The sequence below is a fragment of the Canis lupus genome, chromosome 7 (assembly GCF_048164855.1).
Source record: "Canis lupus baileyi chromosome 7, mCanLup2.hap1, whole genome shotgun sequence".
Classification (NCBI taxonomy): Eukaryota; Metazoa; Chordata; class Mammalia; order Carnivora; family Canidae; genus Canis; species Canis lupus.
The window spans coordinates 31,668,911-31,694,334 of NC_132844.1; the positions used below are offsets into that span (position 1 = coordinate 31,668,911).

General features: G+C 38.4%; 1 protein-coding gene and 1 long non-coding RNA gene across 5 annotated transcripts in view; one reads left to right on the forward strand and one right to left on the reverse strand.

The window, feature by feature from the left end:
- Positions 1–5,561, reverse strand: part of TTK (TTK protein kinase) — a 43,763-nt gene extending 38,202 nt beyond the window's left edge. For 2 of the 4 annotated variants that reach the window (XM_072832259.1, XM_072832258.1), the window contains exons 1-4: positions 5,372–5,561; positions 4,073–4,213; positions 1,290–1,512; positions 831–937 (exon numbers count right to left, since the gene is read on the reverse strand). In XM_072832259.1, coding sequence (XP_072688360.1) covers positions 831–937; positions 1,290–1,512; positions 4,073–4,211 — 469 coding nt within the window. In that variant the 5' untranslated portion in view covers positions 4,212–4,213; positions 5,372–5,561. Of the gene's footprint in view, positions 1–830; positions 938–1,289; positions 1,513–4,072; positions 4,214–5,215; positions 5,235–5,371 lie in introns of those variants that run through there. The other 2 variants (XM_072832256.1, XM_072832257.1) reach the window with 2 other exon arrangements.
- Positions 5,562–5,605: 44 nt separating this feature from the next.
- On the forward strand, positions 5,606–9,063 carry LOC140636727 (uncharacterized). The gene is made up of 2 exons (XR_012033934.1): positions 5,606–5,860; positions 8,807–9,063. It is a non-coding gene; the product is annotated as an uncharacterized lncRNA (long non-coding RNA).
- Positions 9,064–25,424: the final 16,361 nt, after the last annotated feature.

Here is a 25,424-nt window from a genome sequence, read left to right on the forward strand (position 1 = left end):
CTTGTAAATAAGTAAAAGTTCAGGGTTCTCAATCCATTTCCTGAGGTTTTGCAATGCTTTTCTCCAACCTCAACCCTGGGAAATACACTCCAGTGACTAAGCCCTGCTTTGGGCACCGGGATGGGGATTCTGGTTGAGCCAAACCAATAGTGATAATGTATGCATACTGGTAGTAAATGGGATTGTGGTTGGGGCAGAAATAAGGTAGAGGGAAAATTAGAAACATGTGGTCAGAAGGCAGACTGAGCACAGATCCAAAAGCCCTGGAAAATGAGAAAAAGAAAAGACTAAAGAATGGGTAGGCTAAAAACATCTGAAGAGATTCTCATGGTTCTGTCCAAAAAAGTCCAGATTACACAAGAATCAAATGAACAAGAAATAAAAGGTCCTACAGTAGTTTGCTTTGTCTTTTTAATTAAAAAGGATAACTACCAATTAATGCTACAATTATATTTTGATGTGTATCTTGGTATTATGAAACCAAGCATAAGGAAACTTTATCTAAGTGCCAACGTAAGTATCTTATGTCCTTCTATCACACAAATATTCAGTGAAAAAGCTACTTTCCTTTAGACATTTCCTGAATCTAATTAATAGCACAAACACAACTTTCCGGCTTATTTCCAGGGATTATGCCTCACAAGTAGAAAAGCTAGTATAACAAATATTCTCTGCATTTATACGTCAGCGGCATTCTTCCCCCACATTATCTGATCAACTTTCATGCTTTTTGCCGCAGAATTCCACTTCATATGTATGATTTAACACTACAATGTGAGTTACAGCAGTAAGCAATCTATTAAAATTTGGACTTGACATTTTCAAATTACCTTGCGATAGTTCAAATTGTGCAAAAGATATATGCACGAAAGCAAATTTCTTGCAGTTTGCTTTGGCCATATGAAAGTAGTCACGGGCATCGTCCGGCTCCTGAATACTGTAATAAAGATTTCAGAGTCAAATTTTAAGAAAAAGGACAGAGCTACCTAAGTTTGAGAACTCCTCATTCAATTTTCCAAGGAACGTGGGATATTGTTTTTTTCTGTGCGTAAAATTAAATACTGATAAGTTGATTTTTAAAATGTTTTTAGGCAGAGTCCAGAATATGTAACTTTTGTGGAAATACGTACATAGTAAACAGAGTTTACAATATTCACTTGTAAATTCTAAACAAAAAAATTTGGTTAAGAAATATTACTTTTCTTACAATCAACCCTGACATGTTTCTTTTCATAATGTAGTTATGTGCTATGTATGTAGTTAAACGTAGTTAAAAAGTGAATACTTACGCTTTTAATTCAGCAAATCTCACTTGAATTTGAGCAAAACTCTCATTTTGCCCATATTTATCTGGAGGCAGGGCTTCAATTGCTTGACTATAACGACCAATCAATTTATTTAAAAGAGCATCATTTAGAGGGACACTGTTTTTCTCTAGTTTGAGCAACAAATTCAACCAGTCCTCTGGGTTGTTTGCCATCATCATAATTTGATTAACAGTTCCTGAGTTATCTGAACAAGAAGAACAAAATATACCATAACAAATGCCAAATTGCACTTTCCCTTCAAATTAGTTAATAATTTGTATTTTTGGTATAGATGTACATAAACTCCTTAAAACCTTTAAAACTTCAACAGGTCATAAATATAAGCAACTTATTTATTGCATATATGTCTTTATAAGAGTTTATCTTACTCCAAAAGTTACATATTTTGAAGGAAAGAAAAACTTTGGAAACAGTTTTCTTATAAGTAGCTTTTTAAAAAGACCATATGTAGTCTAAGGAAATTTTATGCTCTACCAGCTTAATTCTATTTCAGCACTCTAACTATCCAAAGAAAACCTAAGCCTCTCCCACCAACACCTATAACAACTTTTTTTTTTAAATCTTTTTTTTAATCTTATTTATTTATTTATTTATGATAGTCACACACACACACACACACACACACACAGAGAGAGAGAGAGAAAGAGAGAGAGAGGCAGAGACACAGGCAGAGGGAGAAACAGGTTCCATGCACCAGGAGCCCGACGCGGGATTCGATCCCGGGTCTCCAGGATCGTGCCCTGGGCCAAAGGCAGGCACTAAACCGCTGGGCCACCCAGGGATCCCACCTATAACAACTTTGTTAGAAAATTCATCAATGACTTACTCATTAAAGATTTTAAAACTTACTGTTGCATTCTTAACATACCCTTCTTTACCTCATCCATCCAACACAATCTCCATATACCTCAAACTTACCTTTAACCCAGTCAAACAAAACTAATTTATAAAAGATAACCGGTATGGTTATTTTCTTCTCCCTCCAAGTTACCTCCAGAATTTTCATGTTGTGATTGATTGATGGATTGATTGATTTACTTACTGTCAGTCATTTTAAAAAGACAAATTGAATTAATATCAGTCTCCTGTTTAGGATATTTTAGTCATTACTCACATTATTACATTCAGATTTCTCAGAGAAACTATCATTTCTATGAGTTTTAGTTACCTTCAATAAGGGCAAAATCTTTGCTTTTACAAAAAAAATTGTTGTTTCTACTTTTACTAAAACATAACATGTTCATAACTCTGCTTTTTAATTTTAATCTGGGCTGATATTAATTTCATTTTCCACTTTTTTACCTCCCTTCCATTGCCTTCCTAAAAAATTAGTCTGAAAAATGTCTAAAAACCACTGTTTGCAAATGTATTCCTCATGCCTCTGAGTACTCCATTCTCTCCCTACTCAGAACTTAAATTGTGTCTTTATTGTGCTAGTATTCAGTTGATGCCAAGCATATTTCACAGTGCAGCACAGTGAATATATAAATTCTTGTCACCTAGAAACCATGGTTTTAAGCATCTATGGATGCTTATAATACTTACAATGACTTATATCCCAGCTATCAATATATGTCAAGTATTTAGTTTTGAGTGAGCTAAGAATTTTAAATAAGGACTCATCTTGGTGTGCAAGCTTTGTTAACATTATTTAAATACACATAATAAAGTATGGTAATATTCTAAGATTTTGCTTAACACCAAAATGATCAGTTTCTAGGTTGTTCCAAGTGAGTAGGATCTGCCATCATGACTAGACCTCAGGGTCTTCCACTTATTTTCAATCCCTCACCTATTTAATGGTCAATATAGATATAACAAATTTATCCAAAAGTCACATTTCAAACAACCCCAACAATCTGAAATAAAGAAAGAATTAGGCTTCTGACCTAACTGCTCATAAAGCTAGGGTATTAAACTTTGGGGACTTTCACTCTTTCATCATCCAATAAAAATTTAAGTATCTACTAAATGCCAGGCACCATTTTAAGCTCTATAGATATAGCAAATCAGACAAAAGTCATGCCTTCATGGAGCTCACATTCTCGTGGAGGAGACAGATAACAAACAAATTCATGAGTAAATTAGATATAAGGTGATTAGTGCTATAGAGACAAATAATACAGGGAAAGTATATACATGCTCACACCAGCAGGTTGCTAGGTGGGCTAGGAAAGGCCTCACTGAGAGGACCTGTGAACAGACTTGGAAAAGCTAAGAGCAGAGAGATATCTCAGGGGCGATGTTCAAGGCAGAGAGCAAGAACAAAGGCATTGGGGTAGGTCTAGCATATAGGAGAGAGCAGGGAAGCCACAGTCACTGAAACAGAGTAGGCAAGAGAGAATAGAATAAAAGGAGTAATAGTAGGATAAAAGAAAGATTCTCCCCTATCAAAAATTGAGTGTTTGACTTTAAGTGTATACATCATTTCATTACGATTCATCTGGTTCTCAGTTTGCAGCAAAAATGAAATGGAAAAAAATGGCATATCTACTGTTGGCAGGCGTATCAACAAAAAGAACAGCTGACAGTAATGCAAGCATTAAGAGTACACTGTAAAGGGTTTCTATTTTTAGGAATGCAAAAAAAACATGGGAACATTTCCACACAGAAGGGTTAAAATACAAGGTGTTTGTAGTCTAATTGGTAAGCAACAATTACTGAGAAAAAGTGTATTTGTGAAATGCAAGTGGTTAACACTTCATTCCTTAACCTTAGCGGGCACTCAAAGAAAAGAAACTCACCTGTAGAATCAGCAGAGACTTTATTCAAGCTTAGTTCATCAGTAAGGTCTTCATTTTTAAATTTATTTTTAATATCTCTCACTTTGTTCATTATAGAATCAATTGTCAATTCTCTGCCACCTACGTCTTCAGCCTCCATTTCTAAGGCAAGAAAAAAAAAAAAAAGAACTGGGCATCATTCCTTTTTACTAGCATTAAAGAAAAAAGATGTTTTAACTAGCCTTTTAGAACCCAGAAGACTAAAGTATTTGTTATACTATCACATCTAAACACAGATATTATCAGAGTAGTATTTGTGAAGCTTTGTGCATAAAAACAACAGCATATCCTTGTAATTTGTCCAGCAAGGTTTCCAATAGGCCAGGTACGCCTTTTCTTCCCAAAAGAAACTTCAATGAAGCCATTGCACAACACAGAAATTGTTGCCCGTCCTTACTTTCAAACTTTCCATTTTTCTTCCACACTTTCACTTTTTCCAGAATTATTTCCTCTGGGCCATGTGCAAACCCTTTTTTTTTTTTAATGTGAGGGAATGTTTGCTTGGATTCTGGCGACAATATAGATATAAAGAATGTTTTTGATAGTGATAATAACCATTCCTTTATTCACCAGCTGTATGCAAGCCAATCTGCACATTACAAGTGCTTCCAAGGCGTATTGCCAAAATGCAATAAACATTATCGCCTTTTATTGATGAATGGGATATCAGAAGGCTTATTCTTATGCCTATTTGGCAGAATTATGATTTGCTATCTTAAATCATGCTAAAACCAAGAAACCTACTGTATTCTTCTAGCACCGAGCACTTGCTCACCTGCATGGTGGTGATGCTGCAAAGGGCAGTTCATCCTGTCACTCTCAGGTTTGAGATTCTCAGACATTAACCCGGTGGCCCAGGGTAAATACTACCAATACCGCCCCTGACCTCGAGTTTTGACAGTGAAAAGGGGCGATAAAGTGGGCAGCCAGACACCACTGGCTGAAGTCGGGTTCAAAAGGTAACTGTCAGAACGAGGTCACCGTTTCCTCTCCCAGTCCTAAAACACCAGCCAAGAGGGCAAATCCTTTGGGAAACGATCTCCTGTCCCCAAAACTGCCCCCAGGGGCCCGCCAGGCTCTCTCTTCGGCGAAGTACACACCCACCTCTCGTTTCCTGGGTCCTCAGCAAAATCGCCCCCTCCACCCACCCACCCGAGAGGCGGAAGCAGCGAAGCCTCCCCTCCCCCTCCCTTCGTGCAGCCGCGCCCCCCCCTCTTCTACCAGGCCCTGAGTCCTCCCCGCCTCGCTCTCACCACTCACCGGCCCTCGCGGCTAAAGAGCCCCACACACGGGCCGCCGCCGTCCCTCGGTGTGTGTCTGCGAGGGAAGAACACCGCGGGAAAGCGGAATCCGGAAGAAAAGATGGAATCCAGATCCCTCTCCTCAAACACTTTTGAATTTCCCCGCCGCTACCGCCGCGGCTGCCGGTTGGTCAGTTCTGGTCACGTGGGAGCGTCTGCCGTCATTGGCTCGTGCGCGTCAGCGCCGCCCGGGTGCCTGGGATCGCCCAGTTCCGCCGCGGGAGGTCCTGCGCTCCGACTCCTCCCGGTCCGCGCGGGCGGTAGCGTAGTGCTGTGGCCGGGTGGGGGGGGCGTCCCGGGTGTCACCAGGCCCGGTCTCCTGCCTTTCCCCGTCGTAGGCAGCCCAGATTCTCGCCGGGGAGGGAGCCACCCCTGGGCAGGGCTACCTGGCGAGAGGAAGCTAGTGACGGAGACCGTTAGTCCCAGCATCAGGACCTAAACGATGCCTGTGAGTCGGCCCTTCCCGCCTCGGTGCCACCCGACTGGGTCCTTCACCCTCCCGCTGCCCCGCTTAGGGGGGACGTGCAAGCAAGGATCTTTCTCGGAGCCGCCTGTACGCCTGCTGCCTGCGCAAGGATCTCCGTGCTTTTTTGAACTTGAGCTTCCCCTTGGCCTTCCCGCTCTAAAATAAATAACTCCGCGCTTCCTCTTGCAGCCGAGCCCTCCCTCCCCTTTGTCAGAATTCAGCTCGGAATACGCAAGCCCGTCGGGAAGGCAGCGGCCGGAACTCGCGGGATCAGCCCCCTTCCTCCCAATTTGTCCCCTTTAAGAGCTCAGGCGCCTGCAGGGAAAGGGCACCTCCCTTGCTGGGCCTTTGCTGTTAAAGTGGCTTTGTGTTTCCATGTTGCGCACATTCTGCTATAAACATCGGGGTGCAGGTGTCCCGGCATTTCCCTGCATCTGTATCTTTGGGGTAAATCTCCAGCAGTGCAATTGCTGGGTCGTAGGGCAGGTCTATTTTTAACTCTTTGAGGAACCTCCACACAGTTTTCCAGAGTGGCTGCACCAGTTCACATTCCCACCAACAGTGCAGGAGGGTTCCCTGTTCTCCGCATCCTCTCCAACATTTGTGGTTTCCTGCCTTGTTAATGTTCCCCATTCTCACTGGTGTGAGGTGGTATCTCATTGCAGTTTTGATTTTTATTTCCCTGATGGCAAGTGATGCGGAGAGGGACAAATATTATATGGTCTCATTTATTTGGGGAATATAAAAAATAGTGAAAGGGATTATAGGGAAAAGGAGAGAAAATGAGTGACAGCATCAGTGAGGGTGTCAGAACATGAGAGACTCCTAACTCCAGTAAACGAACAAGGGGTGGTGGAAAGGGAGGTGGGCAGGGGGATGGGATGACTGGGTGACGGGCACTGAGGGGGGCACTTGACGGGATGAGCACTGGGTGATATGCTATATGTTGGCAAATTGAACACCAATAAAAATAAATAAATACATAAATAGATAGATAGATAGATAGATAGATAGATAGATAGATAGATAGGCAGCCTGGATGGCTCAGCGGTTTAGCGCCTGCCAGGGCGTGATCCTGGGGACCCGGGATCAAGTCCCACGTCAGGCTCCCGGTGCATGGAGCCTGCTTCTCCCTCTGCCTGTGTCTCTGCCTCTCTCTGTCTCTGTCTCTCTGTCTCTCATGAATAAATAAATGAAAATCTTTAAAAACAAATAAATAAATAAATAAATAAAAATATTTACAAAGATAAAAAAATAATAAAGTGGCCTTGTGGTTCAAGGCACCACTTTCTCTTCTCTGCCAATTGAAGAGAGGTCTTTGTTGTGTCGGCATTAGGACATCTGTTGTGTGGTAGAAAAGGCTGGTTGGTTTTGTGTATGTGTAAGAAAGGAACGACAGAGGTCCCTTGTTAACTCCAAAATTGCCCTGAGAACCCTTGCATTCCCAGGTCTGGCTAGGCACTTAGCCAGCCAGGAAGCCTTTCCTCACTTAATGCATCTTTCCATGTCTACTGGTTATATATTTATACTTCAGCAGAACAGAGTCATCTGCTTTGCATGGTTGGGTGATCACCACCTCTACACCATTGTGCCTAACACTGCATTTACCTGGAAGAAATTGGTTATTCCACCAATTCTTGTTGATGTCTTAGGGACTGATTCAAAACTTGCATTTTCCTAAAAATACACCCTAACATTTCTTTCTTTATACTCATTCCTTTGGTGATCTCCAGTCTCAATTTAAAAATATCAACTGTATGCGAATGACTCCCAAATTTATATGTCCAGCTGAGTTCTCTCCCCTGAACTTCAGAATCATATATTCATTGCCTACTTAACATCTCTACTTACCCATCTCATAGGCATCTAAAAACTGAAAATGTCCAAAACTGAGCCCCTGATCTTCCTCTCCCTTATCCCCCAAACCTATTTCTTACAAAATCTGCTCTGTAAAAGACAATTCCATCGTTCTAATTTTTAGGTCAAAACCTTTGGTGTATGCATGACCCCACATCCAATCTACAAACAGACTGAGTTAGGTCCAGCAAGGTATTCCTGAAATGCTACCACTCCTCCCCACCTGCTCTGCTACCAGCCTAGTCCTTCATCACTCACTTGAATTATTGCACTAACCTCCAGGCTGGTCTCCTCGCTTCTCTTCTTCATCTCACTTCAAATTATTCTCCAACACAACAGAGTAATTTTAAATCACATCATTCCTTTGCTCAAAACCCTTCAGAGCTCCTTGTCTCACCCAGAATAAGAGCCAAAAGTCCTTACAATGGTCTAGAGCTACACTGTTCGGTATGGTCGATTAGCTACATAGGCTATTGAGTACTTCAAATGTGGCTAGTGCAACAGAGGAACTCAATTTTTAAATTAATTAGGTTCATTAAAACCTGACATTCTGGGCAATTATTGGAAGATTTCTATGTTTAGAACCTGAGTATGTGAATCTACTTTTTCAAATGTAAATCTGTGACATCTACATGTAGATTAAGTACTTTCAATGAAAGTGCTTATAGGTTTTACATATAAATACACCCTGGATTTTGAAGACTTAGTATGAAAAAATGTAAAATATATTATGGATAATGTAAATATTGATCATAGTCTGAAATGATATTTTTGATATATTGTATTAAAGTATATCATTAAAATTAATATCACCTGTCACAGACCAGAGGCAACTAAGGAGATATGATAAGTAAATGCAATAGGGTATCATGGATTGGATCCTGGAACAGAAAGTGAACATTAATGGACAAACTGATGAAATCCAAATAATAAATAACTGTGACTTAGTTAATAGTAATGTACCAGTTTTGGTGTCTTAATTTTGACAAATGTATCACAGTAATATATGATCTTAAAGATAGGAAAATTGAGTAAAGAGTATACACCAATTTTCTTTTTTTTTTTTTTAAGATTTTATTTATCTATTCATGAGAAACACAGAGCACGAGAGAAAGAGGCAGAGACACAGGCAGAGGGAGAAGCAGGCTCCATGCAGGGAGCCAGACGTGGGACTTGATCCCGGGACTCCAGGATCACAACCTGGGCTGAAGGCGGCGCTAAACCCCTGAGCCACCTGGGTTGCCCATACACACCAATTTTCTATACTACAATTGCAACTTTGTGTAAACCAAAAATTACTTCAAAATAAAAAATTTATTGAGATTTAATTTCATCTGTTTCTTTGTACTTTTTTAATATGGCTAAAGGAAATTTGACAATTACATATGTGATTTGCATTATATTTCCAGCAGTGGTCTATAAAATCCTATAGTTTTACTTATTTATGTTATTTATTTTCTGACTCTACCTGCCCCTCCAGTAGAATGTAAACCCCAGGAGTACAGGAATTTTTGTCTACTTTGTTTGATACAGTATTATTAGGGCTTAGAATGGTATCTGGAACTTTGCAGACACTCAGTGAATGTTAGCCAAATACTAACATTTGCAATCATTGGAGTATTTCAGAATCCTGTTTCCTCTACTATATTTGCAGACTTCTTGAGAACAGGCAACTAACCACGTAAGCTTCCTATAAGTGCTTGAAAAACCTTTTTATTGTATCCTACACTACTCTCAGAAACTATTTATTGACAGGTTATCATTACAAGCTATTCAGAAACAAAACTAGGTACCATTCTTGGCTAAATGCTTTCTTAATTATTTTCATGGAAGATATGTAACAATGTGCCATATTGGAATAAATAGTTCCACTGCAGTGTTTAGATGTCCACATATGAGGGTGTCCATGGCTCTCCTGCTTTACCCAGAATCAGTGCTTCTGACTTACCTATCCAAATAGATTTTGACCCTTACCTGTTGTTCATTCAGGCCATTGGAATCATAGACCAATGATAAGCCACTTCCAGAGATGAGTAAGGAAATGAAGTTGTTCCAGTCAAGATGATGTACCACAATCACTAGTTTGTCTTAAAACCAACTTCATCTGGGATCCCTGGGTGGCGCAGCGGTTTGGCGCCTGCCTTTGGCCCAGGGCGCGATCCTGGAGACCCGGGATCGAATCCCACGTCGGGCTCCCGGTGCATGGAGCCTGCTTCTCCCTCTGCCAGTGTCTCTGCGCCTCTCTCTCTCTCTCTGTGACTATCATAAATAAATAAAAATTTAAAAAAAAAAAAAAAAAACCAACTTCATCTGACAGTGAATAAACTTGTTTATTTTCAGTCAAGCCTTCCACAAAACAATACAATTCACCAAGAATTCACCAATTCACCTTATAACTTTAAGATGGGAAGCTTCACATTTTTTTCTTACACAAATAAAAGTTTGGGTCATGTAAGTTTGCCATTATCATCATGTCACCTTTTTTTGCTAATCTGACAATTTTCTGTTAGCATCGTTTTGTTTTGTTTTGTTTTGTTTTGTTTATTTCAATTACTGAAGTTATTTTACATGAGTTCACTAAATCCCAAACTTTATTCCGGAAACTGTTTCCCATACTTGGATTTACTTTTGAAATGATAGTTTTTAGAGAATGTAGTCAGTTATGCACTGCTTTACAATGATTTATTCTGGGACTAAAAACGTATTCGTATACCTGCTTTGGGTGCATTTAGGAATGGTATGAAGCTATAGGAATGGTCAGAGTCTATACAAATAATAGAAGGAAAGCTACATATCACAGAATGGACCAAGTATTTTTCAAGAGAAAAAAGAAAGGACAAGGACAGTCAACAGAGTACTTCAGGATTGTGAAGAGAAATGGCAATGACGGTTTAGATTATGTTCTGACCCAGGAAAAGAGCAGTGACATTTTGGGACCACTACTTGGAAACCAGGTATTATTTAGTTATTCAGGCAACAGATCATGCTAACAAATGACAGAAGACAAGTAAAATTCCGATTTTTCTTTTTTTCTCCATCATGGATAATAGCATTCAAACTGACAATCTTAAAAAAGAAGATGATTGGGACGTCTGTGTGGCTCAGGTGATTAAGCATCTGGCTCTTGATTTTGGCTCAGGTCATGATCTTAAGACCCTTATGGGGCCCTGCTCTGGGCGTGGCATCTGCTTGAGATTCTCTCTCTCCCTCTCCCTTTTCCTCTGCCCATCTTCTCTTCTCCCTCCACTCCTGCCTCAAAACAAAAAACAAATATGGTTGAGGTTCTTATCAGGTGAAGCTATATAAGAAAGATATTTGGGGCGCCTGGGTGGCTCAGTCAGTTAAGTGTCTATCTTTAGCTCAAGTCATGATCCTAGGGTTCTGGGATGGAGCTGCATGTTGGGCTTGCTGCTCAGCAAGGAGTCTGCTTGTCTTTCTCTCCCTCTGCCACTCTCCCTGCTGTGTTCTCTCTCTCTCTCTCTCTCTCTCTCTCTCCCTCTTGCACTCTCTCTCTCAAATAAATAAATAAAACCTTAAAAAAAAGACATTAAAATTTCATTAAAATTTACTGATACAATGACTTTTTTAAAAATTTTAGCCATATGTTTTCAATCTCGGCTATATAAAAGGAACCTCACATAGCTGGGTAATATACTGGAGATAATAAACAGAATATTGAAAAAAATTTGTATTATAGTCCCAGAAACATTGTCAGCAGCTTCTGAAAAGTCATGATAAGCGAGACCAATGATGAAAAATCAGAAACAGACAAATGGCTCTTTTTAGTAAAAGTAAATTGTGGAATTTTTGCTCAATTCTGGAATACATTATAGAATTGTTTGTAAGCAGAGAGCTGCAGATACCAACATGAATTCTTTAAGAAAAATCCATGTAGAATAAACTCTTAATTGTGACAGTGTCTAAATTTAGGGAAGGCAATAAACATAGAATACCTTCATTTATGCAAAGAAAGTGATAAAACCTCCCTTACTGTTTCGATGGTCCAGATATGGATCTGTTACCCATGATGCGAGATGATCCTGCAACTCTATGGACCATTATTCTCAAAGAACACTGCCTAATGGTTTGAGAACTTCATGGTGATCCCTAGTGGAAGGCCTCAAAACTCTATCATTGGTCTTACACTAAACTACATATTTTATCTGTGTGACAAATATATAGCAATAATGTTTATTCCTTTGACACATTAATTAAAACAAAAAATGAAAATGTTAGAATAGAATTAAAAAGGGCAAAATTAACATTATGAAATTTATAGGGATAGATGTAATTTAGGTTTATAAAAATAAAATTCTCAAATACATAATTAGAGTCCAGCCAAGATAAACATAGTCTAGATTTAGTATCTATAAACAACAAAAACCTCACAAAATAAACGAAACAAGCATTTTCAAGCATTAGACACCAGATGGCACAGGACAATGATCCCTGAAGGTAAGGTAACAAACAAATGAGCGCTGACATTGTGCATTAGCTCCAGCAGAGTGTTTCCAAGATGCAGTATAGGAAGGGGAAAGCCAGGAATTGCCTCGCATTCTCCATAAATTAAGAAGATAGGATTTGGGATGGTCATGGCAGCTAAAGTTCACAGGACCAGAAAAAGAGAGCAGGACAGAGAGAGAATTCTGGAAATCTATAGAGAGGCCTCTTGAGGCTCTGGCTGAGTACCAATGAGTGCATGTGTCTTATTTTCCCCCAAGACCAGGGGAAAATAATAGCTGGAAGGATCAGAGGGAATAATCTCTAGAGCCCATAAAAAACAAGGGATGGTTCATGTTCACAGAGCATCAGACAACGGACTTATATATTGCCTTAGTACTGGAGCAAAACTAGCTCTAGACAAGACTGCACTGGTCCAGCCTAACAAAACTTAGGAGCAAACCTTAAAAGGATCAAGTTGTTTCCACATGGTTTAACTGCATCCCAAAACAAAGCTCAGTAATATGTATGGAAATATAAGATCATTCAACCAGATCAACTTCACAATGTCTGGCATATAACCAAAAACATTACCAGTTATTCAAAGAAGCAGGAAAATGAGTGGACTAAACAACAGAGATTTATTTTTTCTGCACCTTGGAGGCCAGAAGTCCAAGATCAAAGTTCTAGCAGGGTTGGTTTCCAGTGAGGCCTTCTTTCTCAGCTTGCAGATGGCGACTTTCTCAGCGTGTTCCTTAACTGGATTTCCTCTGTGTACAGATTGAGAGAGAGAGAAAAAAGTCTCTCCTTATAAGAACACATCCCATTGGGGGTGTCCTAATGCCATGACCATACACGTTTTGGATTTCAACATATGAATTTTAGGGGGGGGGACACAAACTTTTTTTAAGGGTGAGGATGGACCTTCCCCACCTTTTTAAAAAAATATTTTGTTTATTTATTCATGGACATAGAGAGAGAGGCAGAGACATAGGCAGAGGGAGAAGCAGGTTCCATGTAGGGAGCCCGATGTGGGACTCGATCCCAGGACCCTGGGATTACACCCTGAGCCAAAGGCAGATGCTCAACTGCTGAGCCACCTAGGTGTCCCAGGGGTACACAAACATTTGGTCCATATATAATATATATATGTCAGCATATATAGTGACTAATATGGTTAAAACTATATATATGAATATAATTTTGCAACCATATATATGTAAATATATACATATAAACACATAACACACATATTTCTTTAAAGGTGGGTGAATGGATGAAAGTAAAATAAATATAAATGAGAAATCCTATTGGGAAGCCTCAAATAGTTTCAAAATGTTTAGAAGATATTTTGAAGGTGGAATTGTGCTTCATATTTTAGTCTATTAGTGACTCACTCTTTTGAACCTGCTAATTCAGTTTTCTATTTCTTTGATAAATCCACATTCCTCCACTCTTTCTGAGAGTCCCTTGGGCTCTGCACATATGTTCATATATAAAAAACAGACACCCAGAGTGCCTGTGTGGTCCATCCAGTCAGTTAAGTGTCTGCCTTTGGCTCAGGTCATGGTCTTGTGGTCCTGGGATCGAGCCCTGAGTTAGGCTCCTTGATCAGTGGGGAGTCTGCTTCTCCCTCTCCATCTCCCTCTGCCCTGACCCCCATCCCTGCTCATGCTTTCTTTCTCTCTCTCTCTCTCTCTCAAATAGATAAATAAAATGTTTAAAAAAAAATAAAACAGGCAGCCATTACATAGTATTTGAATTGTCTTCCTTTGCAATCACTCTTCTCAGGGTCCTATCAGGTCTCTGCAGGACATCTTTGCCATTTTCCCTGTTACATTACTATTATTAAGACTTTTAAACCACAAGTTTTGTGTGTATGTATATATATGTATGTTGCTAAACTCCTCAACATAGGACTGTGGTTTTTTGTTTGTTTGTTTTTCTTATTGTTTTTGTTTTGTTTTAGTGGGCTCAAGACCTGAGCTGATATCAAGAGCTGGATACTTAACTGACTGAGCCATGCTCCCCCAACATAGGGCTGTTTTAATGTGAAAGGTAGGCCTATAAAAGTTCCACCTCCATGAGCCTCCTGGGAGAGTCAGTTGCTAAATAGTTAGTCTTGGTATAGAAATCCTCCAGTGAAGAGGAGGAAACCAAAGCTATCCTGGCATAGGGAGTGTCCATTTTATGTCCCCTGGAGTGAGTAGGCAGGAGTTCAGATATTAAGTCAATGTAGAGACACTACACATTAGTGTGAAGAATAAGGTTGGTGATAAGTCACTGAATAATGCCACCCGACATTTTCTCAGGACCAGTTCTTAAGAATTGAGGTTTCTTCAGAATTGAGGGAGACTACTATTAGAAAATAGAAATGAAAACTCTCAGCATCTGTTACTATAATTTCTAAGATTATGACTGTCCCCTGCTTAAAGCATTCATAGCCTTCCTAGTAACCAAAGCAAGAAGCCATGCTCCTGACCAAAGTCTAAGACCCTATATTATTTGACCCTTCCTAATTCTCTAAGCTCATCTCATCACACTTTCTCCTCTCTCACTAAACTCTAGCTCACTGGCTTCTTCTCAGTTCCTTGAACACATTGAATTTGTTCTCATCTAAGGCCCTGCCTTTTATTGTTGCTTCTACCTAAAACACTCATCTGCAGATCTCTGGTGGTTGGCTATTTTCTATCTTTTAGGCTCCTGTTCAAATATTACCTCTTCAGTGAGACTTTTCAGTTTTTTGTCATCGTATCACTATGTTTATTCTCTTCATTGTACTTAACCCTATATGTAGTTTATTTCTTTTATTGATCTTTGTGTTTATAATTTATTATCCTTGTGTTTATCTACTCTTACCAAGTAAGCATTCTGAAACTAAAATCCTTCCTTGATTATTTGTTTATTATTATGCCAAAAACATTGAATGATATATAGCATATTGTAGGTTAATAACAATAACGATAAAAATTGTTGAATTAATAAATAAATGAATCTGTGCTGCTCACTGGGCTATGAGGTCTGTAAGACCTGATTAAAATATGTTTTGCACAGTATATACTATATCCCCCTACACAGAGGATATGCTTAACAAATATGTGCTGAATAAAAATTAAAGAGAAATAATAAGTCAAGGGGAACCCTTAAAAACCTAGGAGGCTAAGTCATTTTGGTCAGATAGTAATTAAATGTCACTGCATCTTCCATCTGTGGTTATTGTAAGTCTGCATCTAGCTCTGAAGGGACCTCGCCAGCCCGTACGTGCATTCAGGGTCACTTGAATATTACTCAGATTTCAGATCTTATCACCCCTAGTTGCATAAAGCTGGTCCTCAACCCCGAAGATGTTCCCTTTAGCATTTCTGAGAGTTGTAGAGGATGTCTTACTTGTAATCGGAAACACAGATACCTTACTAGATAGATAACCACATTTCTCTTCCAGCAGTCACCACAGCTTTCCCAAATCCTGTTCCTCCAAGCATCTTATTCTTCAGTAAACCCTGTGGCTACTCCACTGAGCACAAATGATGTCATCACATGCTGTAGTTCTTAAAAGTTCACAGGTTCCAATTTGTAACATTCAACCAATCTGAGGAGTCAAAAACAATGCAAAATATATCTGTGTGTATGCCTTCAGGTTTTATGAAGTGTTCCGTGAATGTTCTTCCAGTTTTAATTTATCGTCCTCATTTGACCTAGGACTCAGACATTAATGTATGGGACTGGGCTAAGAACAGATATGACAGTCTTTCCTCCTCTGATGACTAGGGGTTTGATAGTGGAGTTCATTAGGTCTCCCTCCTTCCACCCTTAGGATAAATTCTTTTCCGGGAGACCCTCTTTCAATGACTTCTGTCAGAGTATTTCACAATTTACCCCAAATACCTAGTAGCCGAGTAGGAAACAAAACTCACGCTTTTTCCATGTGCTCTTCAGGCCTCTGGAAAATAGGCTGGTCATAAATTTTCCAGGCATGCTTGGACAGGTATGAGCCTACAGGAGCTGCACCCTGGGTTTGCCATCCTGATACACAAGAAAATCTTCAAATGAACTCAACGATGACAAGCTTTCGAATCACATAAAGCCATCCTACACCCTTGATAAGAAAGCAGCCAGCAGAAACAGAAGCCGTGAGGTGGCAGCAAGCACAATTTAAAGGCCACCAAAGGGAACATAGAAGTCAATTACACCAAAGTATATTCTATCAAGGGCTGGAAGGAATTTGGGCTTTCCATAATTCTACTGGAATTCCTCCATTTTACTCCTCAAATCAGAGACATGAGTTACTTGTTAATCTATATTGACTGGAAGGATAAACACAGCATTAAAATTGTTGCTTTATTTGAATAATGGAATTGTGGTACTTTTTTAAGAAAAAAGTTTAGTTTTTATACTTCGTTACTCTGTTTTCACCATTAAAGGGCCAAGGAATAAGCGAAGAATACTATTATGTATCTGTGAGCCTATCTATTCTAAGATCATCAGCTCAACAATAACTTCTTGTTCAAAGCAATAATTAATAATTAATTCTCTTTAATCCCCTGTCCAGTTTGTGAATGTGTATGTTAAAATCCATGACATAGGAGTAGCAGAATCTTGATTCATAAATTCAAAAGTGCAAGAGCAACCATATTTGTTTATAATCAATAAATCACTTGAAAGTCAACTTAATGCCCCATTCTTCTAGGCTGGTGGGAAATTCAGTAATAATTGGGGCTCCACCCACCCAGGGCTGTATCTCTGTCTTGTGTTTGACTAAGACTCTGGGGAGGGGGGCTCCAGCCATTAATCATTTGCTCACAGTTATTACTGAAGAACTGTTGGGACATCTCCAAGGAATCTGGGGCTTTGGTCCTCATTCAGGACCCTGGAATCATCAGTAAGGCTGATAGTACCTGTGCTAATAGTGTTCTGAGTGCCCCTAGAAAGAAGCCAGCTCCTCTAGGAGTCTTGCCACCTCTTGCCTCTGAGGCAAGGAGATACTAAGGGACTGGTCACCTGCTTGGAATGAATAATTCCAAAAAAGCCATCAACATGAATTCCTAGAGAACATTTATAACAACTAAAACACATATAATTAACTTTGTAACACACAGCTGTGAGGCTAAACATAATAAACAGTATTCTGAAATTCTAAAACAGTTTCTGCAGATTAAATAGAAGGCACAGAGTGGTTAAAGTCTTTATTTATTTATTTATTTATTTATTTATTTATTTATTATTTATCATATTTAGAATTATCTTCTAACTTATTATCTAAATTCATAAAGAAATTCAATACCAGGACACCTGGGTGGCTCAGTCATTGAGCATCTGCTTTTGGTTCAGGGCATGATCCCGAGGTCCAGGGATTGAGTCCCACATTGGGCTCCCTGCAAGGAGTCTGCTTCTCCCTCTGCTTATATCTCTGCCTCTCTATGTCTCTCATGAATGAATAAATAAAATCTTAAAAAGAAAAAAAGAAAGAAAGAAACTCAATACCTTTCCTCAGGGAAAGATTTTAATACATTATTTTATCTTAATACTTAGGTACCTAAAGTTTTCTCCTTACATAATTAAATGTGCATCTTTTAGTGAGAAGAGCTGTGTGTTAATATTTTCATATTGTTCTCTTTTATTTCAAATCTTAAAAAAAGGTGATCCCTGGGTGGCTTAGTGGTTTAGCCCGTGCCTTCAGCCCAGGGCATGATCCTGGAAACTTGGGATCAAGTCCCACATCAGGCTCCCTGCATGGAGCCTGCTTCTCCCTCTGCCTGTGTCTCTGCCTCTCTCTTTCTCTCTCTCTCTATGTCTCTCATGAATAAATAAATAAAATCTTAAAAACAAAAACAAATCTTAAGAAAGGATTTCATTGACTCTGAGCACACAGATGTGGCAAGGCATTTATCTGGGGCGAGGAACAAGTCATCCACTCATAGCCTCTTGCACAACCATGTGTGCACATGGTCTGATTGTAGTGCCACTTGCGCCATGGACATCCAGGATAGTGACAGCAGTACCTGTCAGATGCTCACTCCCTGATTTGTCTGATAGGGCAAGGTTGCACAGGGAGTGCCCAACCGCCCAGCCAGTCCTGTCAGAGGGGAACCCACAGATGGATCGGGGGTGAAGAAGAGAGTAACAAGAGTCCTTTCCTGTAAAAACAGTCAAGATGAAAAAATTAAGAGGCAACTTCACCATCAACTGTGGATGAGTGCAGGAGGGAGAGACAGGCAGAAGAAAAGCAGGCATTGGTAAATGATAATTTTTTTGACAACATAAGATGTAAGACTACAACTTATGGAAAATAAGTCATCTGATTTTTAAAAATGAAAGGGGAGCTGGGCAGCCCAGGTGGCTCAGCAGTTTACCGACGCCTTCAGCCCGGAGCGTGATCCTGGAGACCTGGGATCTACTCCCGCATTGGGCTCCCTGCATGGAGCCTGCTTCTCTCTCTTCCTGTGTCTCTGCCTCTCTCTCTGTGTCTCTCATGAATAAATAAATAAAATCTTAAAAAAATAATAAAAAAATAAAAATGAAAGGGGAAGGAAAGAGAAATGGGAATTCAAGGGGAAAATATAGCCCTCTTAGTGAGTGAAATTGAGGTTTAAAAAAAGTAAGTTTCTCTGGAATAGTACTTTAATAAAGTTTGGATATTTAATAATTGGTGATTAGAATTCTGAATTGTAGTCATTTGGGAAAAATATATCTTATGATATAACCACATCTAATAACCCCGTATCAATATGTTATGATAATAGCAATTTTAAGAACTTGGTCATAGGTTCCTGAAGGAAATATCAAGAGTGAAACAGAAAGTAGTAATGTTTTCTATTTGTAAATAACCCTACAATATTCAAAATGCTTCATTTTGGGATCCCTGGGTGGCGCAGTGGTTTAGCGCCTGCCTTTGGCCCAGGGCGCGATCCTGGAGGCCCGGGATCGAATCCCACATCGGGCTCCCGGTGCATGGAGCCTGCTTCTCCCTCTGCCTATGTCTCTGCTTCTCTCTCTCTCTCTCTGTGTGTGTGACTATCATAAATAAAAAAACAAAAAAACAAAAAAACAAAAAAACAAAAAAACAAAAAAAAAAAACAAAATGCTTCATTTTGAACCTCATATCAGTTTATGAAATAGGCATAATATATTTTTTTCATCATTTGCAGGTAGAAGAGTAAAGACTAGACCAGTTTAGTGATTGCCATGGGTTGCATGTCTGGAAAACAGCAAAATCAGGATTAGAATTCTGGACTTCTGCTTCTAAGTCCATTTTTATTTCTGCCATAACGATCACTCATAATTCTATAGTTTTTCAGTAAAAGTAGTTATTAATTTTCAGAGTTGAGTAAAGCTGGTCTACAGATAGGTACAATTCACAGTACTTATTCATATTGAATTGATGCACTTTGTGGTTGTCCCTTCTCATATACTGTTTAAACAATATGTGAATCAACTTAATAAAAAATTCTGCTCACAACTTTCCCTTGGGCTCTCCAAGAGCCTTACTCCTCAATCAGTTTAGTTGGCAGGTGGCTGAGTTTACCCTTTGAAGAACATCCCTTCTACCTACTCCACCCTTTGACCCAGTTTCTACCGTAAGCTGGAACCACAGCCATGATATTGCATATAGTTCAGAAGTTTTGAATTGGCTTTAAACCTGTTTCAACAATTGCCAACCAGGTTATTTAACTTAGTCTGGAAAGGGCAAAAGTAGGAAGACACATATGCAAAGAGGTTGTTAGGTTCATTCTCTTCCCCATCAATTTCTTAGATCCACCCCTTTCCACCCAGACCTAGGTGTAAATGTGCAGATGAGTTAGGCTGGACACTTTATTTGGGTCACAAAGACTTTGAGTGGGCCATACAAATGTTATTACCTCTGAGAAATCCCCAGAAACCATGAAAACTCCACATGATGTAGTTCCATGGAAGATAACCCATTTCACTTAAAAATTTTGGATTACACTTGGTTTCCTTTATGATCAGAAAAGGTTTGCCTCTAACATTTGTTAGCTCCATGGCAAGAGCACAAATAGAGGTCCACATTCCATATATCTAAATATTTCAATGTTACAGGTCAGGCTAACAACCTGTAAGATGAAGTATGTTCTCTCCTCCTACTGAAACAACAGTACATTCATAAAACAAAAATAAAATACATGTTTAAAGCTATGGCTAGGGGCACCTGAGTGACTCAGTGGTTGAGCATCTGCCTTTGGCTTAGGTCATGATCCCGGGCTCCTCAGATCAAGTCCTGCATCAGGCTCCCTTCAGGGAGCCTGCTTCTCTCTCTGCCTATATCTCTGTCTCTCTCTCTGTGTCTCTTATGAATAAATAAATAAAATCTTAAAAAAAAATAAAGCTATGGCTAGCTATTACTGATGGTTGGCAAAACATAAAAAACATTTGAATTTAATTATTATTCTACATTTTAGGGATTTTTTTGTTGACAGGCCAGAGTTTATATTAATCATAACATAGAATATATAATTCATAAATTATCTATAAGTTGACTCATTCTACAAATTTATTTTTCTTACTTTCATTAGAAAAAGATCACTCACTGTATTATTCTAATTATAGCTTTTACCTTATTTGTGTTCTGTTGACAGTAAAGAGCTAAAAGATTAAAGTTAATTGTAACTATATTAAGAGTACAAAATTTGAATGTATTTCCAGCAAAAATTAAAATAAATATAAAAATTAATATATTTTACATATATTTTCCAAAAGTCATTTTCTTCCAAAATACTAAAATTATATGTATATTAAAATTAAGTCAAAAAGCAAATTCTAATCAATGAATATGAAAAATTTTAAACAAAGTTATTAAATAAAATTGATTTTCAAAATCATTTTTTTTTTTTTTTCAAAATCATTTTTAAACATTTAATTAGGGCACCCTGGGTGGCTCAGCAGTTTAGCGCTGCCTTCAGCCCAGGGCGTGATCCTGGATCCCCAGGATCGAGTCCCACATCAGGCTCCCTTTATGGAACCTGCTTCTCCCTCTGCCTGTGTCTGTGCCTCTCTCTCTCTCTCTCTCTGTGTCTCTCATGAATAAATAAATTTTAAAAATCTAAAAAAAAAAAAACATTTAATTAAATCTTAGTAGATATATATATATATATATATATATTTTTTTTAGTAGATATTTTTTATAAAGATAAAACTCTCCATCCATGGACCCTGAGGGCATTATGACAAATGAAAAAAGGTCAGACAGATAAAAACAAATGCTGTAGGATCTTACTTGTATGTGAAATGTTAAAACAAAACAAAAACCCAAATACCAAAGTCACAGATACAGAGAACAGATTGATGGTTGCCAGAGGTGGGAAGTGAGGGGTAGAAAAAATAAGTAAACTTGGTCAAAAGGTAAAAAACTTTCAGTTAAAAAATAAGTAAGTCCTAGGGATGCAATGTACAGAATTGCCTAATAATACTATATTGTATACTTAAAAGTTGCCAAGAGAGTAGATCTTAAAAGTCCTCATCACAGGAGAAAAAGTGTGTAACTGTATGGTGATAGATGTTACCTAGAATTATTCTATGACCACCGTAATAATATAAATACAAATATTACATCATTATGTTGTTCACCTGAAAGTAATATATGTCAGTTATATCTCAATTTAAGAAAATTATTCACAATTCTAGAATTGCATATCCATTTAATTGTTAATAAAAAGTATCACACTTTATAAGTATTATGTCTAGATTAGCACCGTCCAATACAAATATAGTGCAAACCACATGCATAACTCTTAATTTTTACACTAAAAGTTTTTCTACAGTAGAATTAAATATTTAGGGATGCCTGGGTGGCTCAGCGGTTGAGTTCCTGCCTTTGGCTCAGGGCGTGATCCTGGCATTTGGGATCGAGTCCTGCACTGGGCTCCTTGCAGGGAACCTGCTTCTCCCCCTGCCTATCTCTGCCTCTCTCTCTGTGTCTACATAAATAAATAAATAAATTCTTACAAAAATAATTAAATATTTAAAACAACTCAAATTAATCATATATTTTATTTAGTAAAAATATTAAAATATTATTCTAACATATAATCAACATAACAATAATTAATGAGGTCTTTCACATTTTTTTCCCCACCGAGTGTGAAAAATTCAATGTCTGTTACACTTACAGCACTTCCTCATCAGACTAGCTACATTTCAGGTGCCTCAACAGCCACATATAGTTAATGCTACCATATTAGAACAACATAAACTGTTACAAATACCATATTAATTGGTAAAGGCCTTCAGACCCACACACTGAAACACAAAGAGAACTAAATGGATGTTTCATAGTACTAGAAATGATATTAAAAGGAAGAACTCGACAAATTAATTAGTTTTTCTTTTATCTAAGCACTCTTACCACTAACAGTGCTCTGAAGCAGTGTCCATCCAATGTTGGCAGTGGCACAACCCACAAACCTTCATGGGTACAGGTACCTTTTGTTTTAAAGGTCCTCAGATGAAAGGTTTGGAGAAGGATTTCCTTGGGGCTTGAATGAGGTTAGGAACAAGAGTGGATGTTTGTTTGTTTAAAGATTTTATTTAATTATTTGACAGAGAGAGAAAGACAGAGAGAGAGAGAGAACACAAGCAGGGAGAGCAGTAGGCAGTGGGAAAGAGAGAAGCAGGCTCCAGGCTGAGCAGGGAGCCCAATGCGGGGCTTGATCCCAGGACCCTGGGATCATGACCTGAGCCAAAGGCAGACACTCAACTGACTGGGCCACCCAGGCATCTCCAAGAGTGGATATTTAGGGTTAAAAATCACACTGTGTAGTGCTGAGCACTAGATGAGTAATAGAGATTGAATGTGTTTGTTAATAAAAGTATTTGTTGGTATGTTTGTGAAAATTTGGGCTCAGAAGGGGGATACTCTTGCACTGGTATGAAGGAGGTACTGGATCGGGGCACCCCTAGAAGCTAGCTGGGCTTCTTGGGAGTACAACAGAATAGGAAGGGATGGAGACAGGCCAGGCCTCTGAAGACTGTTTGAGACAGGGACTATAAATCTAGGATCACATTGTTTCTCAGTGTTGAGTTATTGAAGTGTTCAGCATAAGGATGTTCACTGGTATATATTTTTCCCTATGCTGTTTTTTGATGCATTGGCTCCAATATCAAGGTTAAATTTGAAAAAAGTAAGGATGGAAGAGAGGGAGATACCTGTTGACAGCTATATAACAAACATACAAGGCACTCTGTTACTTCTCAAATTCAGATAAACAGTGAGTGATCTAATATTTATTGTTTACCTGAAACTCAAATTCAATTTAACTAGAGTCTAGCATTTTTCCATTGTGAAACTTTTTTCCCTTTGTAATTAATGTGACGACTATGAAGTGATGTTTCAGATTATGTGACTATCCTGTTCCTTAACAATCCTCCAACCAATAATTTTAGAACCTATTGATAGTTCTAGCCAGAATCAACTATTACTATAGCTGTTGGAGAATCATGGCTTTTCTACTTTTATCATTTCTTCTATGTTTATTGGTGAGCATTTGTGTCAAATGATACAAAGATGTCACTCATTTACTTTAGTTTCATGGAAGTTGTAGGAATTTTACTCTGCTACCTCTGATATAAGCTACTTCCATTCATATCTTATGTATTAATAACTTAATTAAAAGCCTATGGAAAAGGAAGTGCTATGTTGGAAATACCAAAATAGTGAGTATGGTGGCATTAGCTTCTTTTCTTAGTACTCACCAGCAGGGTTACAGGATACATGCCATTTCTGCAGCATGATATCAAGGAGAGCAGATGCTATAAATTCATATTTAATCTGGGCATAGAAAGCATATTTCAGAATGTGTACATTACAAGAAATCATTGCTTAGTTCTAGTTGTTTTGTTGTCATAATGTTTTTTTTTCCTTCTTATTCTTTTTGACTTTTTTTTTTATTCAGCTTTACTCTTTTGTCTCACATTCCTACTCAGAGGAAATGTCTGCTCATTTACATCTGTAATGCTACAAAATTCTGAATAAAATGCTTAAATATCAATTATAGTGAATAGAGATTTTTATAAATATTCATCACACACTATAATCTACTATTTACTAGCTAATAAATTAGTAAAGCTCAGTGCATTGTAAATAACAGTCTTCATGGTACTTTGGTCTTATTTATTTTTGCCAAATGATTATTAGGAGAATGGAGACTGGAGCTAAGTAATTACATAAAGAGAGAGAATGCCTGGTGTGTGCGTGTGTAGGTAGCTGGCTGTTATTCCCACCCCTACCTTCAATCCTGCCTACTTAACAGGCCTACAAGAGACTGTGATATATTGCTTTAGTCTGTATTTTCTAGATAAGTCTACTATATCTACTTATTCATTCATCCATTCAACATTTGCCATCTATATTGAACATCTACTCACTTTCAGGCACTGTTCACAGATAAAGAAATGAATAGGATACAGTTCCTACTCTTAAATAGATTCTGCTATTGTGTAGGAATCAATCTACCTGTAAGGCTTTCTCTCTTCTTTCTCAGTTATTTCCTCCCAAATGCGAGTACCTGTTGTTTCCCTCCTCTATTCTAGTGCAGATCAAGCCTACTTTTGAGGACTGTTATCCATGTCTCCTTCTTCGAGGAAGTTAAAAATCACCTCTTAGGCTGTCTTTTATAGACTACTTGTTAGAGGAACTGTGTATTTTTCTCACCTCCTATGAAATGACTCAAAAGAAAATATGATATAGGGAGAAGGGATAGACATATTTGTCATGAGGGGATAGATAAAAATCCTAAGAAAACTTAGATTCTCCTTTTCCAAAATAACTGTCAATAACTTTATGAAGGAGATAATAATACCTAATCAAAGATTAGGGAACATAGCTCATGTTATTCTTTCTAAGAACAATAAAAACAATTAACAACTCCAGGTTAGGGTACCTGCATGGCTCATTCGGTTAAACATCTACCTTTGTCTCAGGTCATGAGCCTAGGGTTCTGGGATCAAGCCTTACATCAGGCTCCCTCAGCTCTCCCTGCCCTCCCCTTCTCCGCTCGTGCTCTCTCTCGTGATCTCTCTCTCAAATAAATAAATAAAAACTAAAAAAAAAAAAAGAATTCCAAGTTATCTAAATTACATTTGTAATTGCCAAATCTGTGCAATCCTTTTAAAGTGGGAGGTTTTTTTCAACACGAGAAAATACAATAAAATACCTAAAGGGCCCTATACTTCTTTCCCATGGGAAAAATTATCAGTGCTTATTTCCTTTTTGTACAAAGTAAATCTTACATTATATATA